Genomic DNA, 19,949 nt, shown 5'->3' with positions numbered 1-19,949 from the left:
AAAATCCTGTTTCCTTCAAAAGTGTGCTGTGATGCCATCACCTACTGAAGCCTTTCTGTCCTACCCTCCCCCTTCAACTGTGATAGGCTTCTTAACAAATAAATCTACCCTGTATATATTCTGAAAGTACATACATATGTGTGTGTATATGTGCACGCACGCACGCACACAAGCACACACACACACACACACACACACACATTTTGTCTCCCCAATGGAATATAAGCTCCTTATACACAGGCACTATTTCATTTTTTGGCCTTGTATCCCTACTGCCTTGCACAATAATGCCCAGAACATAGTAAGGTTACAGAATAAGAATTTGAGAGTTGGAAGAAACCTCAATGTCCATGTAGTACAACCCTCACACAAAAGAATACACACAACAGTATGTATACATGACAACTCTTTTCCTACTATTTCCTATCATAGCTCTCTCCACAATTTTTCTTCTCCTTTTCTTTCTTCTGACTAATTTGGAAGCGCACATCAGTGTTGCTCCTTACTTGTGTTATAAATATACATGTATATGAAAAAAGATACAAATGTGTAAGCAAGTTCAGCACTACTGTCATGTACATATAAATGGAATTTATTAACATTCTATCTCTGTCCCCTTAATACATTTTTAAGTAATTCTTTCTGGAAAATATTTCTGATTTTTTAGAGAATTTTTCAGTGAGGATGTTTAATTTAACTCCAGCAGCTAATATGATGTCCTCAAAGAAGACATGCCTCTCTATCCACAAAAGATCTTCTATGTAGAAATGTCTACTTATCTGCATGAAGGAAAATATATTACCTTTTGTTTTTGTATCAAATGATAATCAAATACTTCTAGCCTAATTATAATCAAATGCTTCCAGCTTTCCAAAGAAATTTATTGCCAACCTATGTACATAATAATCCTACTCAAAGTGGTCAATGAATATCTTAAGACCTCATTTGGAGTGGCAGAGCCAAGATGGTGGAGTAGAAGGACGAACCTGTAGAAGCTCCCCTACACAGCCCATAAAATACCTGTAAAAAAAATGACATCAAGCAAATTCTAGAGCAGCAGAAGTCACAAAATGACAGAGTGAAAGAGATTTCAAGCTCAAGACAACCTGGAAGGCCAATAGGAAAGATCTATCACACCGGGCGCGGAGTGGAGCACAGTCTAGCTTTGGCTACGTGGTGCGGTAGGGACAGGACCAGAGCAGGTTTCAGGGCGCCATCAGCAACAGCAGCAGTTCCAAGAATGCTCAACCCACAAAGACCAAAGACAGTTTCAAAGGTCAGTGAGAAAGCTCTTTCACCTGGGTGAGAAGGGAACTCAATCTGGCCCCACCAGCAGCAGCCACTGCAGCATCAGCATCAATTTTTGGAGCCTTTTGCCTAAAGCCCTGGGGGATCAAGCAACTGATCAGGATCTCAGCTCTAAGTGGTTGTCCTGGCATGAGGAGGAATACTGGCATAGTGGAGTTGGTGGTGGCTCTGCACAGGGAATTCTCCTCACAGATGCTGGGCAGAAGAGTGCTTGTGGTTGCTCCTAGACCAGAGTGCAGGCCAGGAGAGGTGCAAACTCCTCTCCCTTCATTGTGCCACCCTGGAGGAATTGAGAACTTATAGGTCCCCGGAGTACACCCTCCTCTTGACAAAGGACTCAAAAGTTAAGTAACTGGATGGAAAAATGCCCAAGAAATGGAAAAAAAAAATAAGACTATAGAAGGCTTCTTTCTTGGTAAACAGGCATTTTTTTCCATCCTTTTGGATGTGGAAGAACAATGCATACTATCAGCGGCATCCAAAACCTCCAAAATAAATACGCAATGGTCTCAGGCCATGGAAGAGCTCAAAAAAGATTTTGAAAATCAAGTAAGAGAGGTGGAGGAAAAATTGGGAAGAGGAATGAGAACGATGCAAGAAAATCATGAGTCAAGAGCTTGCTAAAGGAGACTCAAAAAAATTATTAAGAAAATAACACCTTTAAAAATAGGCTAACTCAATTGGTAAAAGAGGTCCAAAAAGCCAATGAGGAGAAGAATGCTTTAAAAAGCAGAATCAGCCAAATGGAAAAGGGGGTTCAAAAGCTCACTGAAGAAAATAGTTCTTTGAAAATTAGATTGGAGCACATGGAAGCTAATGACTTTATGAGAAACCAAGAAATTACAAAACAAAACCAAAAGAATGAAAAAATAGAACATAATGTAGAAATATCTCACTGGAAAAACTGACCTGGAAAAAAGATCTGGGAGAGACAATTTAAAAATTATGGGAATACCTGAAAGTCAAAAAGAGAGCCTAGACATCATCTTTCATGAAATCATCAAGGAAAACTACCCTGATATTCTAAAACCAGAGGGTAAAACAAATATTGAAAGAATCCACCAATCACCTCCTGAAAGAGATCCAAAAAGAGAAACTCCTAGGAATACTGTAGTCAAATTCCAGAGCTCCCAGGTCAAAGAGAAAATATTGCAAGCAGCTAAAAAGAAACAATTAGAGTATTGCCGAAATACAATCAGGATAACACAAGACCTAGCAGTTTCTACATTAAGGGACTGCAGAGCTTGGAATATAATATTCCAGAAGTCAAAGGAACTACGATTAAAACTAAGAATCACCTACCCAGCAAAACTGAATATAATACTTCAGGGGAAAAAATGGTTATTCAATGAAATAGAGGACTTTCAAGCATTCTTGATGGAATGACCAGTACTGAATAGAAAACTGAACTTTCAAACACAAGAATTAAGAGAAGCATGAAAAAGTAAACAGGAAAGAGTAATCATAAGGGACTTACTAAAGTTGAACTATTTACATTACTAAATGGAAAGATAATATTTGTAACTCTTGAAACTTTTCTCAGTATTTGGGTAGTTGGAGGGATTATACACATACACACATACACACACACACACACATATAGACAGAGAGCACAGGGTGCGTTGAATAGGAAGGGATGATATCTAAAAATATAAAATTAAGAGGTGAGAGAGGAATATATTGGGAGGAGAAAGGGAGAAATAGAATGGGGCAGGTTATCTCTCATGAAAGAGGCAAGAAAAAGCTTTTTCAATGCAGGGGAAAAGGGGGGAGGTGAGAAGGGAAAAAGTGAAGCTTACTCTCATTACATTTGGCTTAAGGAGGGAATAACATGCACACTCAATTTGGTATGAAAATCTATCATCCTACAGAAAAGTAGGGGAGAAGGGGATAAGTGGGGTGAGGAGATAGAAGGGAGGGCAAATGGGAGGAGGAAGTAATTAGAAGTAAACACTCTGGGGGAGGGACAAGGTCAAAAGAGAAAACAGAATAAATGGGGGGCAGGATAGAATGGAGGGAAATAAAGTTAGTCTTACACAACATGACTATTATGGAAGTCTTCTGCAAAACTACACATACATAGCCTATGTTGAATTGCTTGCCTTCTCAGTGGGGATGGGTGGGAAGGGAGGAAGGAAGAAGTTGAAACTCAAAAGTTTTAGGAATGAATGTTGAGAATTGCTTTTGCATGCAACTGGGAAATAAGAAATACAGGTAATGGGGTACACAAATCTATCTTGCCCTACACGAGAGAAGATGGGGATAAGCAAAGGGAGGAGTGTGATAGAAGGGAGGGCAGACTGGGGAAAGAGGTAATCAGAATGCACAGTGTTTTGGGGTAGGGGGAGGGTAGAGATGGGGAGAAAATATGGAATTCAAAATTTTGTGGAAATGAATGTTGAAAACTAAAAATAAATAAATAAACAGAAAAAAGAAAGACCTCATTTGTATTTTGAGTGGGGTAGAGAACATTAGTATTAAAAGATTTACTAGTCAGGAAAGTACACTGCAAAGTAGGTTGGTTGTCTTTTTTTGTTTTAACTTTACAAATAAACTCCTACTTTTCAACATTTTGCAACATTTCATTTTTGCTCAATATAGTCAATGATATCATACTAGTTTAATATTTTAAAGTTTATAATTCCCAAACCTTTTTTAACTTTGCAATATTAAAGTAAATGACCTATAGTCTAACCAAAGACAGGATTGCTCAAATGATGGAATACTTAGTTCCAAACTGAGAAAAATGTTTTTAAAAAGGAAAAGGGGCATGCATTAGGTTATTAAAATCAATTAAATTTACCAATAAAAGTCTGATTCCTGTGTCCAGGCTTCTGTTCCACCACAAGTCTTTACTGAGTATGAATAACTGCATCAATGATACAACTACCATTTCCAATAACGCATTTTCTGTATTCTGCCATACCTGTAGTAAATACGTTGACAATTTTTAATAGGAAGAATTTACTTCTAAGCAAATTATATTCCCCTCAACTTCTTTCATTGTATATATTTAGAGTAGTCAAACATCTCCTCAATATGGCAATAGTAAGATACTTTAAATACACATAAAAGTTACCATTCTAAAGGCTCTTGTGAATCCAATGCAAACAGATACAGAGTGAAGTACTTGTAAGGAACTGTCAAGTGAAAGAAATGCGATCATAGCAAAAGGTGACACTGAAATAACAATGAACAAAAATTAAATTTTTCCATGGGTAATGCCTTCTACCATAATTTAATTTGGTAAATTGAGACAGCTGCATAATTGAAGTAACTGACTAAAAAATTATGATAGTAAACCACTTTTTACTTAGTAAAACATTATGAAATTCAGAAATTCAGTAATGCTGTTAAATTGATTTTCCTACCTAGAGTAAGCAATATTCGTCTGACAACACCAACTTTCCCAAGTCTTGTTTGCTTCTCCAAGAAGATAGTCACAGATCTTGTATCCTTTGTATAGAAAGGATTTTGGAAAATTCCAAACACATATACACTTTGAATTTCCCTAAGCAGCCATGTTACTATAAATAGTACCATTAAAATATAACTAACAATAGTCTGGGGACTGGTTTGGGCAAAGGTTGAAAAACCAGCAAAGAAATGAAGAAGGCTACTTTCAATTAGTGCTAAAACTAGTAAAATGAAATAAAAAAGACATTCCTGCCACCCAAATTGTTTTTTTGAACTATTACGCAGAGTCTTAGATTTGGCTGGAGTTCTCTGTATGATTTTGCCTTCAAGTACAGAATGACCAATTACACTTAGGTTAAGACTTAGTAAGAATCCAAATCCAGTCATGAAAAGTACCACACCAACAGTGCTGGGAATGAAATAGGATGCTATAGCTGTTGCAGCAGAAACAAGAAACATTACTATTAACCTGTGAAGAAAAGAAAAAAAAAAGATTTCTGTAATGTTGTTACAAGGGAAAGTTCATATTTATTTGGAAATCAATGTAATATAAAAGCAAAAGACAGTCATAAAATTAAAAAAAAAATAAAAATGTTCTAACACTTCCAAAAACATTTTCCAAAATAAATTTACCTTAGGTGGCTTGACATAGGTGACCCTCCAAGACCAAATTCCAAAACCTGTTCCATTCCCCACAGAAAAAGTGCATCAGGTGGGGGCAGAGTCCCCAGTGCCCACAGAATGGGCAAAAATACAAATAAGATGTGCAAAATTTGATTGATTTGCTCTAGAACTGGCAGGTTAACTGTAAACCTACAAGAAAAAAATCCAAAATTACACAAAAATAAGTTATTACATGGTATTTCAGTAGAATCTAAGTTCCAAGGAATGGTTTTGTCTTTGTTATCTCCAGGGCAGTGCTCAGAATGATATTTGTTGAATTGAAATGAGCTGGAATGATCTATTCCAATTGTTTCATTTGATAGAAGAAGAGACTAAGATCCTCTGTTGAGGTTAGCTGACTTGTACAAGGTCATTCATTCATTCATTTGATAAACATTTCTTAAGCACCTATGTGCCTGAACTATGCTAAGGACTGGGGATACAAAAAAAAGACAAAGGTAGTCCCTGACCTCAAGGAGCTTACAATCTAAGAGAGGTCCCTGAACCAGTAAATAGCAGAGTCAGCATTAGAACCCAGGTCCTGACTTTCAATCTTCCAGTGATCTTTCTCCTACACCATGGTACATAATGAAGGCTCTTTCCAGAAAAAGAAACCCAGATACAAATAATTGTAGATAATTCCCCAAACTTTCACATACTGCACAATTCTAATGTTTAAGAAGGATAAACAGTCCAAAACATGAATTGTTCATGAATTAATACCCTTAAAAGTCAATTAGCTGAGTTCAATTCAAAGGCAAAGATGCTAACCTGTGCAAAAGATCCTCTACCTCCAATTTTCCAATATGAAAGGAAAACCATGAACAGTTTTGAAGACCTTGAGCTCAATGAATAAAGTCAAGAAAATAATTAAAGCCAAGATAACACCACTAACTATGCTACTCAAGTACATAACAATGTAACAGAAGTAAATGAACAAAAAGTAGAGAGGGAGAGAGCACAGTGATACAGGAGAATGCATGTCCTTTATATTTTTTGAACAAAGGAAACATGAACTTAGGGTTAACAGCATAATGCTGAATTTTTTTCAATAGCTTCTATAGTGGTAATATTTTTTAATCTTTTTACTTTCGGGTGTTCAATTTTTTTTACATAAATAAAAATTTTTTCATTTTTTAAAAAAATTTTCAGTTCCGAATTTTCTTCCTCCTTTCCTTCCCTCCTCAAAAAGGAAAGCAATTTGATATAGATTATATAGGTACAGTAAAAAATGATAACTTTTAAAACCAATTTCATTTAGTTTTTAGAAGAAAACACAAGCCATAAAAAGCAATCACATCATCCAAAACAAGCTAATAGAAAGAACATAGTTGTGTAGAAAAAAAATCTCTTACATTATACTGTTCAAAGTCATCCTATTTAAATTTTCTGTTCTACATATATGTTCATTCAAATCATGATTTAATTCAATATTGTTTATATTAAGACCAAAGGAAAAAAAATACCCAATTATGGCATGGAAAGACCATCTCTACATGTGGAAGCAGCAGTTTTATGACTAATCAAAAGTGAATTAGTCTACGGCAGTGGGAAATTCAGTCGTTTTGTAATTTGCATTTATAATGTTATCCTTTCTCTTTTTAATTGGGAAAAATATTTAAATTTATTTTTATTCACTCAAGAAAATATTTCTGATAATGTTTTGGGAAAAAAAAATTATTAACCTAATGAAAAAATATCAAATCAGGTCATGTGAAGTGGAAAGAATATTAGACCAGGAATAAGGAGACCAGGTTCAGCCACATACTGGCTGTAACCCTTAGTTAAGCCAATTAGCTTCTGGAGGCTTAGTTACTACATCTGTAAAAGAGGGTAATGAAGCATGTACTACCTACTTTTTGATTGTTGTGAAAAAAGACTTTGTGAACCTCAAAATGCTACATAAACTTCAGAAAAAATTCACTTACATAATATTCACATATCAATGGAAAATGAACAGTTATGCTTTGATGATCTTTAAATCAAACAACTTAGATGATGAAAAACTACATGTTAAATGTACAGTACTTGCTTATTATGATGATTAAATAAGCCTATAGTAAAGTATTATTAAAAAGAAAGCAATCATTTATTCATATCTTAAAAAGAGATGTAATACTGATTTGGTTTTTCAGATGTCCTATAATCTAATGTAAAGAGATGAAAGTGTTTGATTTGATGATCACTTGCCTCTGAAAGCAGCATTCACCTGAAGAGCTATGTGCAAATTCTGTATATAGTTCAATCTTGGTTAATAACTATCCTCATAAACATCATTTTTATGTTTAATATTATTAGTGTCACTTAATTCTCCCTAATTAACTAAGCAGAAATGACCAATCTTCAGGCTAATTTTTACTGTCCACTGACATTAATGGTCAGAGTAGGTGTTTTATGATTTTCTTTGAATTCCTTTTTTTTTTGAATATAGCAATTTCCCAAGAATTTTTCTTTTCAAAATTGTTTTAATAAAATGTGCCTTATATCTATTAAACCCAGTCAGATTTTTAGCAAAATTTTACTTTAACGTTAGTTTAGGAATAAGCAAAATGCAAATCAATAAAGAATAGTAACCATGTTATATTTATATTTTCCCTTCACTAAATCTCTGCTGGATGTTATCCAGGGAGGTGACCTTCCAAATGAAAATCAGGATATATGTCATCAGGTTTGTAATTACCATTTAAAACAATGGTATGGGTTATAGGCTGAAGGGAAAAAGACTCGGAAAAAAACTCTAAAAAAAGAAAAAACCTTTCTTTCTGTTAAGGGGGTACATATATACATATACATAGAAATAGATTTCTTCCTAACTTTTCAAAGGTAGTATTCAAGTATAATCTATCTGGTTACTCTAATGCTGCAAAGGATACCGCCAGAAAGAGACCAACATGTAAAAATGCTTTCTTCTAAAATCATCAATATCACATTATATTTCTGCCATACTGCTGAGACTATATAAATACTGCATAGTCAGTCTTCTTCATAAAGGTAGTATAACTACAATGACTATATTAAAAATAAATGAAAGACACTAGGAGTTAGTTTTATTTTACTGACTAAAAATACATAAATGCCTGTTATAGTTCTACCTGGATACTAACCTGGAGAACAGAAAGCTGCAATCTATAGAAACAGAGAAATAAGAGTCAAGCTAAGGGGAGAGCAAGCAAAAATAATTATCATTCCATAAATTTTCCGTACAAATTATAGGGAACTAATCACATTTTTTTCTGTATTAGAGCTAATTTCATCAAAAGATTCATGTCTGGTTCTTTTATGAATTAGTATTAACACAGAGAGTTAGATTACTTGCATTGTCAATTTTAAATCTCGTCTATTTAAAAACATTATTTATGAAAATATTGTGCACAGAATATTCTAAAAAACATAAAAATATTGCACAAAATGCAAGTTTTGATTATTTAAAAGTAAAAAGGGTGGTAAAAATTTGAAAGGAAGTAACAGGAAAAAAATCTTTGTTTCTCTAATAAAAGTCTCATTTCCAAAATACAAGGAATTAATCCAAATGTACGAGACTAAAAACTATTCTCCAATAGATAAATGGCCAAAGGATATGAATAGGTAGTTTTCAAAGAAATTCAAGTCATCAATTATCACATAAAAATAAGCTTTAAATCACTAACAATTAAGAGAAATGTAAATTAAAGCAATTTTGAGGTACTATCCCATCATTATGACTAGCAAAGATAACAAAAAAAGGAAAATGACAAAGTTGGGAGGGCCTGTGGGAAAATAGGTACACTGGTGCCCTGTAGGTGAAGCTGTCAATTGGTACAGTCACTCTGGAAAGCAATTTGGAACTAAATTGAGAAAGCTACCAAACTCTGCAAACCCTTTAACCCAACTCTGACATTACCAAGCCTATATTGCTAAGAAATCCAAGAAGGAGCAAGAAGACACAAATATTTGTAAGTTTTTTTCAGGAGAGGCAAAAATTAGAAACCACAGGGGTAACATCTTATTGGGGAATAGCTAAACAAAGTGGGGTATCTGAATGTAATGGGATATTACTGTCCCACAAGAAATGATGAAATGGACAATTTCAGAGGAAATTGAGAAGACCTTGAAGAACTGATACAGAGAAAAGTGAGCAGAATGAGAATGATACAGTGTTAACATTATCACGAAAAACAACGCTGAAAGACTTTAGAAAACCCTGATCAATGCAAGGATAAAATCTAAGTCCAAAAGCATGAAGACAAAACACTCCATTCACTTCCTGACAGAAAGGTGATAACTTTGAAATGCCAAAAGAGACATACATTTTTGGACGTGGTTAACGTAGGAATATTTTTCCAGATTATGCAGCAATATATTAAGGGATTTTTTCAAAAAACTGACTCAGTGGGAACAAAGGGACATACTAGGAGAGATGAATTAATTTTAAAAACTTGTTACTTGAAAAATAATAATTCCCACAAAAAGAAAAATAATTCATCTTTTCATTAAAAAATGACATAAATAACTGAGTATAGTATAGAGTGAGTATAGAACTTGAAGCAATTACTTACTTCATAAAAAAGTTTTTTTTTTTTTATCTTCTTTCATGATTATCTGGATAACTGCCTTAATCCTAGCATAGTTGGACTGGTTTTATGCTTTTAAAACATTATTCTATAAATCTAATTTTATGATCATATAAAGGTATTTAAAATATAATTTAAAATTATTTTCTCTTTAGGAAAGTTATTTTATAATTTACACTATCTGCCTAAAGCAACTGAAGGTATAAAAGAGCTTATAAATTTTTTACCTGTGTGCAAGATCCACGGCAATAAAGAAAATAATATATAGAGGCCTCATGAGAGCAGTAAATTCGTAAGTGTCAAGTGTTTGGAAAGTAGCAGTCTCAGTGGCTGTATTTATGATTAATGAATATTCTCCTATGCACACTGTCACCCATCCAAAGATAAATATCATAACAGTGCCTCCTATGTTACTATATAATAAAGTTATTCTGTTGGGAAGCAGATACCATGTTCCAAGTCCACAAATTACTCCGGCAAGTACAGAATGGAAAACAGTATTGACCATATATTTCTTTCCTGGAATTATAAACTTGATTGTTTCAGCATCTGCACAACCTGAAGATTCATATTCATCTTCATCCATCAAGGTATCCGGACTCAGCATTCGTTCTATAGTCACTGATTTCTTTCTTGCGTATAAACTTGTCATTTGGATGGCAAATGCAACAAAAAGCATTAATCCACCTGAAAGTGCTGCAGTATAATAGTCTTTTAGAATGTCTAATTGGTACAAGAGTGTTCCTATTCCTCCCAAAACCCATGGTATCAGGAAAAGAATTATTTGATTAATATATATGTAAGGAGGGGCACAATAGCCTAATTTGAATCGAGGACCTCCAAGAACTGTTTGTGGAAAGCGCTTCAGAAAGAAGTCCTGCTTGTAATCATTCAGCAAAGGCACATCTGGACCCATTCTTTTTATTCAGAAATATAGTGAAAGTCTCATCTTCCCTGTCAAATGGAACTCCATCTAAGAAAAAAAAAGAAAAAAGATCAACATTTGAAAATGTCACATTCATAAATTTTTAAAAGTAATTAAAATGTTATTGGTATATATTTTCTATTAATATTTATGATTTCATATTGTTCTGAACTAAGTAATTTAGTATTTTTTTAAAAACCTACAAATGTTCTGGTGATGCTGTACGGTTACAAATCTTGGAGCACCATCCTGAAGAATCAAAGCAGTTTGTGACTCAAGGGGTGACAGAGAGAAGCAGAGCAAGTCTAAGTCTGCTATAACATATTTCTAGTGGTACTCTATGAAGAAAAAGTGGTGTGAAAGGTATTAGGAAAAGACTTAAAAAAGAGGTATGACAATCAGGTAAGGACAGCAAGAGAGAATAACTGGGCAGCCCAACTGTTGTATTGGAATCCAAAAAAACATCAAAAGATCTAAAGGAAAGTCAAGCTCTATGGGACAACACAGGCAACATCAAATCATACAGGATGAACATATCACAGTATGTACCAAAAGAAAAAACAACCCATCAATGAGATCATGGAGTCATTTAAATAACAAACTCCATATACTCAATTCAGGTTTTCCAGTGACTTCACATATTGTCCTACCATAGTCATTTCTCTATTGTGCTTTGTAAGTTGTTTTTTTCTCCCTTCAATAAAACTAATTATAGGGATAGATAGGCAGAAGTTCTAAGGATTCGTATACTCTTAAAATTCAGAGCTGTAGAGGGCCTTAGGGATCATCTAATCTAACTCCCTTCATTTTATATATATATATATGTAATAAAGTTAGAAACTAAATGAACTCATATTACTCCAAATGAAGTTCTGTTGGAACTTTCCGTGTCATACAAGCAACGTATTCCCAGAAATGTCAATGTAAATTATATGATTTTAAATGTAATACGACAGTGCATATCCTTAAATTCTGCTATACCACTCACTAAGTCTATATCCCAAAGAAAGAGGAAAAGGATCCTTAAGGATACAAATATTTATAACAGCTTTTTTCACTGGAAGCACAAAATTGGAAACTAAGAGGGGGGGAGTATTCTCTAATTAGTGAACAGCTAAACAATTGTGATATGTGAGTGTAATGTGATTATGCCATAAAAAATGATGAACAACTTCAGAAGAAACTAGGAAGACTTTTATGAATTGATGCAGAGCAAAGTGAGCAGAACTAAAAGAACAACTTATACAATAACATTATAGAGAAAAATATCTTTTAAAAGTCTTTAGAAAACTGATCAATGTAATGATAAATCAAAAGACCAAAGGAATGAGAACACACCACTCATCACCTGACCAAAATAATGAACTTAAAATGTAGAAAGAGACCTACATTTTCAGATATGGCTAACATGAGAATGTGTATTTTCAGGGTTTTTAAAAAATGTGTTCAATGAACTCTGGGATCCTAGTTATTGGAGTAAAGACTAATTACTTGCAAAAACTGCTGGGAAAACTAGAAAGTTAAGCTGGCAGAAATTAGATATAGATCAACGTCTCAAATTCTTTACCAAAATAAACTTCAATGTTTACATGACAAACAAAATGGTGACAACTTAAGCAAATCAGAAGATCAAGAAAAAAATGTCCTTTTGGATCTATGGATAGAGGAACAGTTCATGACTGAAAAATGGACAGAAAGGATCAAAGAAGATAGAATGGACAATTTTGATTACATAAAATTTTAAAGTTTTTGTCCAAACAAAACCAAATTGGCTAAAATTAAAAGGAAAATATCTGCAAGTTTCTCTGATAAACATCTCATACAAGGAACCGATTCTATTTACAGGATCAAAAGCCATTTCCCACCTGAGAGCTAAAAAACATGAACAAGCACTTCCCAAGGGAAGAAATCTAAACTATCCAGGCATATAAAAGCTCAAAATTAACTATCAGAGGGGCCTAAGAGGGAAAGAGCCAAGATGGCAGAGTAAGAACATGGACTTTCCAGAGTGCTTCCCCCAAACCCAGCCAAATACCTGTAAAAAATGGCTCCAAACAAATTCTGGAGCTGCAGAACCCACAGAATGATGGAGTGAAGCAAATATACAATCCAAGACAGCCTGGAAGGTCGCTGGGAAGTGTCTATTGCACCATGCTGGGAGCAGAGTGAATCCAGTATGGGTCGTGAGTGCACAGAGGGCACCTGAGTAGGCCTTGGGGAGACAGAATCTCTCACACCTGTGGTGGTTTCCAGACTTCATGACCCCAAAGTACTGAGGATAAATTGGAAGGTCAGTGGGAAAAGCCTGTGGGACCAGTGCAGGAGAATGGAGTAGTCCAGCCTCAGGCCCAGGGCAGCTGAGGGGGGAAGAGGCGGGGGAACCTGCAGCAGCCACAGCAGCAGCAGGGCAGCTGCAGCCACTGTTTCTGGAGCTCTAGGCCCACAGATTGTGGGTAGATAAAGCAGCTGACACTACATCCTCCACCCCCAACAGAAGCAGAGAAATACCTTGATGAAGAGCTCAAAAAGTCAAGTAAATGGCCGGGGTAATGAGCAAAAAACAGAAAAAGAATCAGACTACAGAATGTTATTTTGGTGACAAGGAAGACCAAAAGCATGCAAACAGAAGAAAACAAAGTCAAAGCTCCTCCATCCAAAGCCTTCAAGAAAAATATGAATTGGTCTTAGGCCACGGAAGAGCTCAAAAAGATTTTGAAAGTCAAGTAAGAGAAGTAGAGCAAAAATTGGGAAGAGAAATGAGAGGAACGCAAGAAAATCATGAAAAATGAGTCAACAGCTTGCTAAAGGAGACCCAAAAAATGCTGAATAAAATAACACTTTAAAAAATAGACAAACCAAAAGAGATTCAAAAAGCCAACGAGGAGAAGAATGCCCTAAAAAGCAGAACTGGTCAGATGGAAAAGGAGATCCAAAAGGTCACTGAAGAAAATAATTCTTTAAAGATTAGAATGGAGCAGATGGAAGCTAATGACTTTATGGAAAATCAAATTATAAAACAAAACTAAAGGAATGAAAAAATAGCAGACAATGTGAAATACCTCACTGAACAAACAACTGACCTGGAAAACAGATCCAGGAGAGACAATTTAAAAATTATGGGACTACCTGAAAGCCATGATCAAAAAAAGAGCCTAGACATCATCTTTCATGAAATTATCAAGGAAAACTGCCCTGATATTCTAAAAACCAGAGGGCGAAATAAATATTGAAAGAATCCACCAATCACCTCCTGAAAGAGATCTGAAAACAAAAACTCCTAGAAATATTGTAGCCAAATTCCAGAGTTTCCAGGTCAAGGAGAAAATATTGCAAGCAGCTAGAAAGAAATATTTCAAGTATTATGGAAATACAATCAGGATAACACAAGATCTGGCAGTTTCTACATTAAGGGATCGAAGGGCTTGGAATATGATATTCCAGAAGTCAAAGGAACTAGGACTAAAACCAAGAATCACCTACCCAGGAAAACTGAGTATAATACTCTAGGGGAAAAAATGGTCATTCAATGAAATAGAGGACTTTCAAGCATTCTTGATGAAAAGATCAGAGCTGAATAGAAAACTGAACTTTCAAACACAAGAATCAAGAGAAGCATGAAAAGGTAAACAGGAAAGAGAAATCATAAGAGACATAATAAAGTTGACCTGTTTACATTCCTACATGGAAAGATAATATTTGTAACTCTTCAGACTTTTCTCAGTATTTGGTTAGTTGGAGGGATTATATACATATAGACAGAGGGCACAGGGTGAATTGAATAGGAAGGGATAATATATAAAAATATATATAAAATATAATATATAATAAAATATAATAAAAATAAAATATATATAAATATATAAAATATAATATAGAAAAAATATAGAAAAAGCTTTTTCAATGGAGGGGAAAAGGGGGGAGGTGAGAGGGAAAAAGTGAAGCTTACTCTCATCACATTTGGCTTAAGGGGGGAGTAACATGCTCACTCAATTTGGTATGAAAATCTATCTTACTCTAACTTACACTACACTACAAGAAAGTAGAGAAGAAGGGGATAAGTGGGGTGGGGAGGATGATAGAAGGAAGGGCAAATAGGAGGAGATGGTAATTAGAAGCAAACAGTCTTGGGGAGGGACAAGGTCAAAAGAGAGTATAAAATAAATGGGGGGCAGGATTGTTATCTTCCATTCAATTTTGTATGTATCTTGCATGTAAATGTTGTCTACCTCATTAGAATATAAATTCCATGAGGATAGGAATTATGGGGTTTTTGTGTGTGTGTGTGTGTATATATGTGAGTGTGGGTCCCCAGTGTTAGGGCAGTGTCTTTCATATGTTAACTGCTTAATAAATGTTTGTTGACTAAGTGATTACTTAAGGTTTATTTAAGGAATACTTAAGAGGCAGCTAGAGAGCACAGTGAATAGAGCACCAGCCCTGGCGTCAGCAAGACCTGGGTTCAAATATGGCCTCAGACACTTGACACTTACCAGCTGTGTGATCTTGGGTAAGTCACTTAACTCCAATTACTTATCCTTTCCTCCTCCAAAAAAAAAAACCCAAGAAAACAAAAATACTTAAGGGCTGTATTACATAGACTGAAATTGTTACAGAAGGCAAGTATTAGGACTCCAGTTTTTGGTTAGGTGGAAAGTGAAAGAAGCATTCCAGCACAGGCCCAGAAATTTTAAGGCAGTCAGATTATCTGCGCAAAAACTGCAATGTAAGATTAAGTCAATTGTATGGATTGGGAAGACTAGAAAAAATACTATGTTCAAAAGTACCTTCCCCTCGAAATATTTCAAGAATTAGGAATGGAATTCAACAAAAATTGACTTGGAAGACGACTAGTTTCAGGCCTGTTCACTGAACAGTTCTTTTAAATGGCAAATACTTTCTAGGAGGATTAAGTTTTTTTTAGACTATTTTTAGACCTCAGGTAATTTTCAACATCTAGCCAAGATTAAGATTTTATAATGCAGAGTTATAATGTTAGAAGGGGACTTAGTAGAACATTTGGTCCAATATCCTCATTTTGAAGATGAAGCAAGTGAGATCCAGAGTTTACATGCCTGACCAAACTAGTTACTGCTTGGCTACTTACTGGCAGTATTACAATAAGAAGTCAAGTTTTCCCAACTTCTAATACTGTTACTTTTGTTATATTGCTTCTTGAGAAAAGGGTGCTTTGATTTGAGAGGGGAGAAGATAAAGGAAAGGTAGTCTTGGAGCAAAAGAAACTTTAGTTGGGGAGAAATGGTCTCAGTCAGATGCCAAAATGGGGAATCAAGAAGACTGAGCAGAACTCAGCCTAAGGGGACAGGATCCCTGGGAGATGATAAAGAAAGACTACTTCCTTTGCTTTTCAATATTCCCTAGGGAGTTGCCAGAGACATCTCTGGTACTGTTAAGAATTATGCTACATAAGAACATGTACCATCAACTGCTGATGAGTACAAATTCATGTAATACTAAAGTACAAAAACAGTAGTCCTTGAACTTGAAATTCTGTTTTTCCTGCATCTTAACAAAAATTCAAATGTTTATTAAATATCCACTGAGTTTAAGTATTGTACCAGGCATCTAGAAAGATAAAACATTTGAGACATATTGCCTGCCCTCAGGAAGCTGACAATCTAGAGAATTAATAAATAATTTAAAAAAATAAATACTATCAGGCAGTATGGACCAAATGGTTGATGTAGAAAATAATGCACAAATGAGTTCACAAAATCTCAGAACTGAAAGGTCATATATAAGTTCAGAGAAATCAACAGGGTAACAGTGGAAAGAACAGATTTCAGCTTGTACAATTAATGTTTGAATCTAAACTCTTACTGCCTGTACAACACAGGGCAAGTTTTCCCCATTCTTAATGCCCCCCTCTAACTTCAATGTCTATTTGTTTTGTATATATCCTGTATTTAATTATCTGTGAACATATATGGAGAATACAAAGTTCTCTAGAGGAACAAGTGAATGTCATTTTAGTATATGTATTCCTAGTAGACAGCAAAATTCCCAGCCTGGAGTAGGCAGGTGCTTAATAAGCCCGGCGACTGATAGAGAATGAAGTCAGGCTTTATAAGCAGAGAATAAGAGCATTTTTCCTAGGGAAAGTGACATATGAAAAGCCTGGAGCAGAAAAACAGGAGCTCTGTAAAGGGGAAGAGGCAGTAACCAAGTGAATAGTGACAGTAGAAGGCTCCTAAAAGAGGGAAATAAAGCTGAACAAGTGCGGTCCCTTGATTATAGAGAACAGTTTGTAAACTAAACTGAGAGAATGGTACACAGAAAAATAATAATAACGAAGTCAAAAAATTCATACTGGACAAATTCCACGAGTCTATCCGAAGAGACATTCAAAAGTCCAGTTTTTCTTCTAATTGTCCAAAGAAATCAATGAATAGGGTCGAATTTATTAGCAAACCAATGGGAAACTGAAGTGATCTGAAGTGTGGGAATTATGGAACTGAGGTTGGGGAAAGGGCTTTCCAGCTTGCTCGTTTTAAGGTAGAGTTCTTCCTGCCTAGAGCTCTCCAGAAGGAACGAGGCGTGAGCACAGCAGGGGGGCGGAGGCCCGCTCCACGTGGGTGGAAGGGAACGTACCTCAACTCCTCATCCCAGGGAGGACGCGCAGGCCCGGGCTCCCGGAGGCTGCATTTCTAAATTGTAATTGTGAATCCCGGCCGGGAGCGACGACCTGCGGGCGGACGAAAAGGAAACACAAACCACGCAGACTCACAGACATGCACCCCTGCACCCCAGACAACCCAATCCGCAACATCCCCCGCTCCACAGCCCGTCCGTCAAGAGGGCGTCGTTCCCACGGCCCGAGTAAACTTCCCCTCGCTAAGGCCCAGCCCGCGTCCCAGCGTGGGCAGCTTTCGGGGCGCCGCAGACCCCGCCTTGCCCAGCCTCCAGGGAGGCCGCGCCCACGCTCCGGCCGGGGCGCAGGGCGCTCCCCGCCCCCATCCGTTCCACCCCCGGGGGAAACCCCGCACACACGCCGCCGCGCTTCCCCCGGATGAGGGCCGGGGAGACGCGCTGGGCCCACCCCTTTGCCCCACTCCTGGCTCTCCCTCTGCCCGCCGCCCTCGCCGTGGGCCGCCCGCCCCGGGGGACCTGGGGGAGGGGAGGGAGTCACTGTATCTTACAGGGGCGAAGATGAGGCGCAGCCGGGCGAGGAGGCCGCGGTGAGGCCAGCTCTGACCTTTCACCCGGACGTACCGCGACGTCGTTGCCTTGACAACCGCGACGTTTCCCCGACGGGGGCCCGCGGGCGGGCGGGGTACGTGCGCGGCCGCCATTTCTTCCTCTTCCTGCCTATCGGGCCGCTATCCTCCGCCGGCCAGACTCTCCGGGCCTGGCTTTCTTCCCTTCCCGGTCCCTGCGGTGCTGCTTTGTCTTCAGGGTGCCACCTCCTCGAAGTCGCTCCCCTCCGTCTCCCCCTCCGCAGTGCCAGTCACGTGGCTGCCCGAGACTCGCTGTGTAGCCCCGCAGCTGCTGCCCACTGCCGGCGGACCCAAGAGGCGCCTGCTCATCGTCGGTGGTGTTCAAAAAACACAAGCGAGATTAAAGAAAAAAATAAGCCGGAAGAGGCAGTGACTCCATCCTGCACTTCGTTACCAAATACATTCCTATGCTGGGGCAGCTAGGTATCCAGCAGCAGTGGATAGAGCACCAGTGCAGGAGTCAGGAGGACCTGAGTTCAAATCTCACCTCAGACACTTGACACGCACTAGCTGTGTGACCTTGGGCAAGTCACTTAACCCCAGCTGCCTTATCCTGGGTTATCTCCAGTCATCCTGATGAATATCTGGTCACTGGGTTCAGATGGCTCTGGAGGAGAAGTGAGGCTGGTGACCTGAACAGCCTTCCCTCCCTCACTCAAAGCCAAGTGCAAGTCATGTCATTATTTCTCTGATGGCATGGTCTTCTTCATCAATGAAGGATGAACACACATCCCTGTGCCTCTAAGCAAATTCTGCCTCTGCCCCTTGCTAAGTGTGCGAGCTTGAACAGGTCACTTTTAACCCCTTGGGTTCATCTGTGAAGTATTCAGGTTGAACTAGCACCAATGGTATATAAGAGTAGTTACTAGTGCTATGTACCAGGCCCTGTGTTCAACTGTTTCCCATTATTATAGATCTCTAAGACCCTAGGAGGATTTTGTGTTTATAAGAAAGAGCACATGGCAGGTCAAGCCATCCAGAACACACGATTTTATTTATTTATTTTAAAATCTCTGCCTTTTGATTGTTTCTCAAACCCTGGCTTGAATAACACTTCCTGCCTGAAGCCTTCCTGGGTCCCTCTTGTTCCTCCCCCAGGCAACAGAGAACTGTGTGAAAGTACAGGGCTGGGCACTGGAGAAAGGCACAGAATAAAGTGATCCCTTTCCTCAAGTTGCATTCATTCTAGTGGGAAAGTGTTTTCTTCCTCCTTGGCATTGCCATAGAGCTCTCTTAGAATTGGGACCTAAGTCCATGCAACCAAGCACCCCATCATCCTAGACTTGTACGTACCTATACACCTTTACGTTAATCTTGTCTAACAAGATATTGACAAGAGAAGCCTGGTTTTTCCTGGTCAGCCCTGACCGTTGGTTGACTTAGTGACATTTCAGGCCTAAAACCACACCTCCAGGTAGCCCCCCCCAATTTCCTCATAAATTTTGGGTAAAATACCTTTGCAGTAGATACCAAGAGTACATATTCCTTTAAGAATCCACCACTCACTCCTTAACCACTCCCTGATCCCACCCCAAAACACCTAGTAAGCATATTTGGCCCAAGTAATGCTGTAGAATACCCTATATAAACTTTTCCTGTACCCCTTTAAGGTTGCAGGTTCCCTAAGAACTCTTGCGCACTGAAAAGCGTAATTAATCTTTATCTTGACTTCAACAATGTGGAGTTCGTGTATTTTTCTCCAGCCGACCTGCCCCTGGTACCCTGGTCTTCGTGGGAGTCTCACACCCCCTTTCCAGCCCTCATCAATTTGAAAATTAGTTTGAAATTACTTTGTCTTTTTTTTAGCTTTACTTTCTAATTTCTCTAAGGTGCTCATAGCACAGCTTATAT

General features: G+C 37.6%; 1 protein-coding gene across 2 annotated transcripts in view; it reads right to left on the bottom strand.

The window, feature by feature from the left end:
* The window catches only part of PCNX4 (pecanex 4), a 54,510-nt gene extending 36,112 nt beyond the window's left edge, over window positions 1-18,398 (bottom strand). For both annotated transcript variants that reach the window (XM_072629380.1, XM_072629381.1), the window contains exons 1-7: window positions 18,021-18,398; window positions 17,473-17,566; window positions 10,166-10,911; window positions 5,359-5,538; window positions 4,680-5,194; window positions 4,388-4,488; window positions 4,112-4,234 (exon numbers count right to left, since the gene is read on the bottom strand). In XM_072629380.1, the coding sequence (XP_072485481.1) occupies window positions 4,112-4,234; window positions 4,388-4,488; window positions 4,680-5,194; window positions 5,359-5,538; window positions 10,166-10,854 (1,608 nt within the window). In that variant the 5' untranslated portion in view covers window positions 10,855-10,911; window positions 17,473-17,566; window positions 18,021-18,398. The remainder of the gene's footprint in view (window positions 1-4,111; window positions 4,235-4,387; window positions 4,489-4,679; window positions 5,195-5,358; window positions 5,539-10,165; window positions 10,912-17,472; window positions 17,567-18,020) is intronic.
* Window positions 18,399-19,949: the final 1,551 nt, after the last annotated feature.

The sequence above is a fragment of the Notamacropus eugenii genome, chromosome 1 (genome assembly GCF_028372415.1).
Source record: "Notamacropus eugenii isolate mMacEug1 chromosome 1, mMacEug1.pri_v2, whole genome shotgun sequence".
NCBI classification, from domain to species: domain Eukaryota; kingdom Metazoa; phylum Chordata; class Mammalia; order Diprotodontia; family Macropodidae; genus Notamacropus; species Notamacropus eugenii.
This window is presented reverse-complemented; position numbering and strand designations above follow the sequence as displayed.